The sequence below is a fragment of the Apis cerana genome, linkage group LG1 (assembly GCF_029169275.1).
Source record: "Apis cerana isolate GH-2021 linkage group LG1, AcerK_1.0, whole genome shotgun sequence".
NCBI classification, from domain to species: Eukaryota; Metazoa; Arthropoda; class Insecta; order Hymenoptera; family Apidae; genus Apis; species Apis cerana.
In genome coordinates, this window is record NC_083852.1 from 15,639,905 (window position 1) to 15,647,111 (window position 7,207).

A 7,207-nucleotide genomic window follows, 5' to 3' on the forward strand; every position below is an offset into this window, starting at 1 on the left:
TCTTATCGTCGACCACCTATTTACTTACAGCGGAGGGAAAAAGAAAGAAAGAAAGAAAGAAAGAAAAAAGAGCCTGATGATTCGTTGAATTCGAATTCCAAGCTACCAAACAAAAAAAAAGAGAGAAGCGATCCGTGGAAAAGACAAAATTTCCGCGGAAGCAACGATCGATTAACGATCCATAATAATCATCGTCTCCAGAGGCGAAAGGAGGAGAAAGTTTTCACAAGTTTGAAGGGAAAGGGGTCCAAGCGGCCCCGCACAATAGAGCAATCATTGATTCCGACGAGTCGACGGTGATCATGGGCGCCCAGGAAGAGGACACCAAGTCAAGCACCATAGGCGGGATGCTGCCTGTGGTGGAGGTGGTGACTTTGGTGGAGAAAGCTAAATTCTACACCTCCCTCTGCCTGGGTACCACGGCCATACTCGCCGTCTTCGCCTTCCTTTTTCTGATCCCGTTCGTCGTGGAACCGGCAGTGACCACGATCCTGGCCGACTTTTCTCCACACGCTGTTGCCTGCGTCGTCACCGACCACGTTTACGCCGAGGGATTGAAGAATTGCTCCTGGGCAAGCTGCAGAGAAGGTACTGGTTAAGCCATGTACACGTGGTTTGAACCTGGACGAGCGGGATGAGATCGTTTTGTAATAATTACAGGTTGCACGAGCGCCGCGCTTCGTTGCCATCAGATCAGGGTGAACTACACGAGGCTGTCGTTCGAGGAATTCATAGCGAAACCGTTGGGCTCCGTACAGTGGGACGTTTCAGACACGAAATTTTTCGTGAACACGGAGGGCTGCGGTTACCCGCCCAGGGTGAACTGTTCCGACTTCGCCAAGAAGTATGGATACTCGAATATGGGGAAAATATTCCCTTGTTATTACAGCAGAACGCATCCGGAGACTGTCGTTGCAAGGTATAGTTATTAAGGCTGTTCCATTCGTGACCAACTTAGCAAGCGGAAACACGAACGCGTGCCATTTCCGCGATTAGATCGAGGTTAATGCAGTATAGTAATTTTTCAATAGATTCGTATCTTCTCGTGTAGGAAAGTACACGTATTTTAATCGTCAATAACGATTCTGTTTGCTGGAAATTTTTTTATCTGTTCGACTATATAAAATTATAACTTGTACTACGGTTGAAAAATGTCGCTCAGAATTTGCTTTGTGTATATATATTTTTATTGATCCGTTTCTTTTTTTAATTCTTAGATACTCTTGGGATGAAAATCTGAGGCATCTAGTGCTAGCCTTGGTGGTGCCTACAGTTCTTTTCGGAGTGTCTCTCGGTGTATTATGCTACTGGTATTGTCCACCGATGGGCAAGACTTGCGGAGGACCAGGTCGCAACTTGATTGACAAGTACGCAAGGAAGGAAGAGTAAGTAACGTGTATGTATGCAGTGCCCAGTGTGGCTAGAAGAACCTATACCTCATCTACGTTTTAGAATTGCTTCGAGGAATTTGTTCAAAATTCGTCGAATTTAAAATGTCTCTGACTTCCATTGTTGCCAAGCAACTGAATCACAACGTTTGTAACATCCAATGTAAATATAAAACGTGCAATATTATTTTGTGAAAATAAAAATATCATTCAAATATGATTCAAATTAAAATTCCAGAAAAGATTAAGAATAATATCGTGAAAAAATTTGTTAATAACGAAAGATTTTAATTCCCCTCGAAGCAATGTTCCAGCAACCACAATTCGACAAAGAGACCCTGCTGTATTTTCTATTACAAGTTTTCTGTTACACTCGTACAGTATTCTGGGAGAGGACGAGTTCGAGGAGGATGAGGAGGAATACTGACTGCTGCCAAGGGCTCACCCCCCAGCGAGGGAGTGACGCCGAAGGAATTACTGAAAGATAATCCCCGTTATTTACGTTCTAATCGTTCAAAAGCAATAGCAGCGTTAGGGAAACTTCCAGCAACGAAGATAAATGCATTTACGTTTCCGATTTCTACTATTTATTGATTGATCTTAATCCACTGCGATACACTGCACTTTGAGCTTAATTGCATTCGTTAAAGGAGAATTGGTAAATAATTTTGCTCCTTTGGATATCGCCCATTTGGATATGGACCATTTTTTGACTATTATACTGGTCCGTATTAATAAATGAATTATTAAGTTGCTGCATATGATATGGCCGATTTAAAAAAGAGGAAGAAAAAGATCGTTTAAAAATTCCAACTAAATATTTTTAACGAATTATACATATTTACGCGAGATTTAATGCTAATGCAGAATACGATATGAATTATTAAAGAAACAAGTGTAAATCAATATTGAGTTCAATTTAAATTTTGATAAGCATCTAAAGAAACTTGATCTTTCACCAAGCAAAGAATTGAATTTTAATTGATATTAATATCGTTAAAAATTTTTTTCTTCGGCTATTTCATCTGTAACGATATCCCTATCACAATTTTGCAATAAATCAAAATTAATATTATACATAATATTATACGTTTATTACGAGATATTATATAAAAAAAATTCCTTTTTCTAAAGACTTGTCCCGCGATAAATCGCAATACGAATTTTCAAATTTCAATCGCGGGATCGTACATCGAAAATATTTTCCAAAGCGATCGAATTAAACCGAGAATGTCTGCGATATTTTTACACCGAGTTATTCCAAGAAAAAAAATGATTAATCACTACAATTGTATAGAAAAATGTGATGTTCTTTTTTTTTCGATGTCGAGACGCGTAATTATCGCTTTACGAAATTTTTATACCGCGAAACGCAATAATAAACGGGCTCTCGTGAATTTACAAGGCAAGGTAGGTTTGTTCGACATCGACACGGTGAGAACAAAGCTCAGTCTCGATCATCTACCAGTATTCCGAACGAGAAATTGTAACAAGGTGCGCCTTCCTACAACGTGATAACTTTAAACGTAAGGAACAAATATCCACGTGGCACGTTTGAGAAAAAGAAAAAAAGCAGCATTCGTTCGTAATAGGATAAATGATGTATTTTTAAGTCATGTTTATCCAGACTCGGGTAAGATGACGTTTGAAACTATGCAAAAAGAAAAAAAAAAAAGAAAAAAAAAAAAGAAAAATAGAATAAAATAAAACGAAAAAAGCGAAAAATGAAGAAGAACATTGGAAACGAAATGTCTTTAAAAAGCAGCACGTTGTCCGGATTAATTTGTATCCCGCGATACAATGTTGCTTTACGATAATTCGATGAAATTGCATCGTTTGAAAGTGTTAATTAAATTACATAAAATATCATTTTACCCAGATCTGCGCGTATCCGATGAAGTGATCGAGAAACGTTCCGTTTTGTTAACGTTTGTTGGAGAAGAACAATCGATTCGTCGAGCGTTTCGAACGAAAGTAAGAAAAGAAATCAAAATCCTGTGCAGGCTCGTGTCACGCGAATGTACGTGCCGGTACATACCATTTCAGCGTTTCTATTTCTACTTCGAATGTTCGGAAATCGATGATGTAACATTCGTGTCAGAGATTGAAGATAAGGAGAAGGAGAGAGGATATTTTTTCGACGGTGAAAATATATCGAAATAAAAAAAAAAAAATAAATAAAAGATAAAAAAATAAAATAAAAAAAATCGTGGATCATAGTGCTTTCACATGTTGCAAAATTATTTAAGGTTAAGAGGAGAATATACTGCTATTTTTCGCGATAAAGGCGAAGATTATTGTTTAGATCATTGCTATTTTTGCAACAGGAGGGGAGGGGAATCGTAGTTAAATTAATAATTTCGAAGTGATTGGTAACGAAACGCAAGGAATGATGAAGGCGATGACGCGATGGCCTCCAGGATATGTCTTCGCACCAAAGAAATAAAAAAATGAAATAAAACTCGTAGATTTAAGTTTAGCCCGTAAGGTGTTAAGTCTGTGAATATTAATGATCGATACGATTACGATTGTTACAAATTTTTTACGCGGACGTCGCAAGTCGCGTCGTGGTTCTAGTTAGGAACGAACGAAGGATATTTGCATAATAAATGCACGCATGCACATGCGTATACGTAGTTTATAGCTGTAGATATCGGTTTTTTCAGTTTCGGTTTTTCGAAAGGGACGAGCGATCTGCGTTTCCACAAGCTGCGAAACAACGTGTGACAAATTAGCGTTCGTGTCAAATTATCAGAGAATTGATTTAGCAATAATTCCTCCCATTTCGATTCGTAGAAATCCTTAAATTAATCGTTTCGTTTCGAAACATGAACGTAACCTTAGAAATCGAATATCTCTAACGCACATCGTTAATTTTAATAAGAAATAAAAAAGATAAACGCAATAATTTCACGATATCTATACCATAATTTTATAATTTTCAATATTTCTAAGGTAATGTCCATATTCTGTGCGAGCGAATGATTCATCGAAATTTGGTATTATTAGATTTAAAGATCAACAATTGATGTATTTAGAATTATTGATATTACAGTAGATCCTCGAATCCACACGTTCAAAATAAATAAAAAAAAAATCAATTAATAATTTTCTTGCAACATGATAGTCGAGAGTTATCATTCATTATCATTCATATCATCCTTTGTTTCTTTGAAGAAATTATTTATCTATTATTATTACACAATTACATTATTACAAATTTAACGTAAATTCGAAGTTTGATATTCTTGTTCGAATTCCGAGGATCCACTGTGTCAGATTTACTTATTAACGATGTATATAAATATTATGAATAGAATTTATAACAATAACTTACGAATAATTAAATTGCGAGGTCTCGAATCGAGTACTCGAATCGAAATTGGAATGGCGGCAGGAGAAACGTTGTTTCGAAGCGTATGGAATCTAAATCGCGAGCCTGTACATCTAGAATGGTTGTGAATCCTTTACTCGGCCTTACTCTAGGCAACGTGTTGGAGCGATTCGTCTCGAAGAGGCGAATCCCAACGGGAGCCTGCGTTTCGGCACTCATTCCCCACTCGAAGCTTGCTAATCGATTTCCGTTTTGCGCGTGGCCGGCGATCGATCGGCGGATCGTTGGCGCGCTTTTCAAATTTCAACGTCGTTCCACCGTTCTATATTTATGAGATCTTCTCTCTTGCGTCCTTTATCCGCGTCGCGTGAAATTTTTGCTCAAAGGCGCTCGATTTACGAAATGATGATAAAAAAGATTGACAAAAGGCGAAGCGAAGAGAAAGAAATTGGAAAAAAAGAAGTCTTTTCGAACGAGATTAGAAACAATGATATTAATCGAGCTGCTCAATGGAAAAATGATTCGAGCGTATTTTTTCCAATGTCAGGGTAAAAGTTTGAATAAAAATTTAAACATTTCCTGGTAAAATTATAAAATTTTTAAAGAGAATTTTATCAGGATTGAAATTAGTTTCAATGGAAATTGAATACACCGATTCTGATATATATATATATATATATATATATATATATATATATATATATATATATATATCTTTCTTTAGAACATGGTTCACGCTTAGAATCCCTTGATTTATATAATTCTACAATAATGTAAAAGCTTCAAGTCGCGAAAAACAATAATCCAATAATTCATCTCAATATACAAATTTTGTCACTCGTGCCAATTTTCCTTTGAGCCCTTCGATTTTCAATGTGATTCATGTTTATCAACGATCGATAATTTCGAAAAATTTTAAGTGGCATCATCTTCTATATTTATCATCTTCTCTTCAATCGATAAAATCGTCGAAGCTCGATCGTTCATTAACTATTTCGATTATATACGATTAAACAGTTCATCGTGCTTCGATCAATCGTTTCGGAAATTCAAGCACAAATTCGTAGAGCTGTTTCGATTGGAAAGTCCATCCAAGTAAGAAGAGCTTGTTCAAATTTCAAGCGTTTCCATATCTTTCATATCAAATCGGTTTAGTGCCAATTAGTCGATTAGAGGAACCTCGCGAATGATCATCGAGTTGAAAAGGAAATCGTAATTAGAAATCATCGGTCGCGGGAGAAGACGTCGATAAAATTAGATAGATTAAATACGAAATTCTAGGAAAAATGAGAAATATATTGCATTAAAAGTGATATAAAATTGAGAGAACGAGTTGATTCGTGGTTAAAAGTTATATACATATATAATAAAAAAGTAAAATAATAATATCGACCACTCGTAATTTAAATTAATAATCAAGAATAATCTGCGAGCAATAGCGAAACCATGTGGAAGATAAAAGGAAATTGCATAGACGGTTACAGATTAGAAAGCGGCGATTAATTGTAAAATCTCTATTTCTATCGATCTACTTATGTACGATATGCTCTATCGCATGTTATTTAATTAATTCTAATGTACCTGCACACACATTATAGTTAAGCCATTTTCCCTTTCTATTTTTCAACAACTGTTTTCCTTTCCTCCTCCTTTCACTTTAAACTTTAAACTTCGACATTTTAGGTGATAGCGATTCCTCCATCATTTTCTACTTCTCCTCTCTTTCCTCTCTCTTTCTATCTTACCTATCCTTAATATCTTTCTCAATTGACGATCTATACGGTACGAAAAATAAAAAATAAATAAATAAAAAAAATAAAAAATGAAGAACGCTCTTCGAGAAAAGCTTCCCGGTTCTTTACTCGAGAATATTAGATCTCATCTAAAAAAAGGAAAAAATTGTTCACAGCTTCGTGCGTACCATTGTAAGTCTTGAGTATGTATATATATATATATTTATATATATACACATTGTATATAATATATTATATAAAACGTACTCGTTCTGCGATACTAACGGACTATTGTAAATAAAAGATTGTACGATATTTCGTTTGAAATATACAGAAACATTGTTTTCTGTTAAATACAATCGATTTTTCTCTTTGGAACATTAAGTCACTTTTCTCTTTTTACTACCCTTTTTTTTTCTTCGTTTCCTCTTCTTTTCAGAATTGCATCGATCGGTTATAACAAATTTCCATCATCGATCGCGTTATTCGAGCGAAGCGAATCATGGAATTGCTAAAAATTTTTTACTTCGCGAAGTAATTCGATGAATTTTTGTATGTATCTATATGAAACAGTGCATTTTATATTCGAGCGTCGTGTATTTATTTCGCGAATGTACATAGGCCATGTAACGGTGGCAATCACTTTGAAAAAGCTTTTAAGCTTTAATATACATACATACGTGCTCAATCCTTCCTAGGCCTTCGAAAATATTGTGTCGAGAACGACGAAATGTCCAATAAACGAAGAGTTC

At 35.8% G+C, this 7,207-nt stretch overlaps 2 protein-coding genes across 4 annotated transcripts in view; one reads left to right on the plus strand and one right to left on the minus strand.

Moving 5' to 3' along the window:
* The window catches only part of LOC108003540 (cilia- and flagella-associated protein 298), an 87,431-nt gene that overhangs the window by 52,455 nt on the left and 27,769 nt on the right, over nucleotides 1-7,207 (minus strand). The gene's annotated exons all lie outside the window — the stretch shown is intronic.
* LOC108003541 (protein tipE) lies at nucleotides 207-6,839 on the plus strand. Of its 2 annotated transcripts, none has more exons than XM_017065834.3 (4): nucleotides 207-588; nucleotides 661-919; nucleotides 1,218-1,385; nucleotides 1,770-6,839. In XM_017065834.3, the coding sequence occupies exons 1-4, from the start codon at nucleotides 303-305 to the stop codon at nucleotides 1,813-1,815; spliced, it is 759 nt and encodes a 252-aa protein (XP_016921323.1). In that variant the 5' UTR covers nucleotides 207-302; the 3' UTR covers nucleotides 1,816-6,839. The 2 variants fall into 2 exon arrangements, with proteins under 2 accessions (XP_016921323.1, XP_016921324.1); XM_017065835.3 differs by having other exon boundaries at nucleotides 1,218-1,396; nucleotides 1,770-1,911.

Bases quoted from the DNA above. Each gene is read 5' to 3' on its own strand.
- LOC108003541 (XM_017065834.3), top strand. From the start codon at position 303: ATGGGCGCCCAGGAAGAGGACACCAAGTCAAGCACCATAGGCGGGATG. The intron at 920-1,217 runs GTATAGTTATTA...TTTAATTCTTAG, and splicing joins CCGGAGACTGTCGTTGCAAG to ATACTCTTGGGATGAAAATC. The intron at 1,386-1,769 runs GTAAGTAACGTG...ACACTCGTACAG, and splicing joins AAGTACGCAAGGAAGGAAGA to TATTCTGGGAGAGGACGAGT.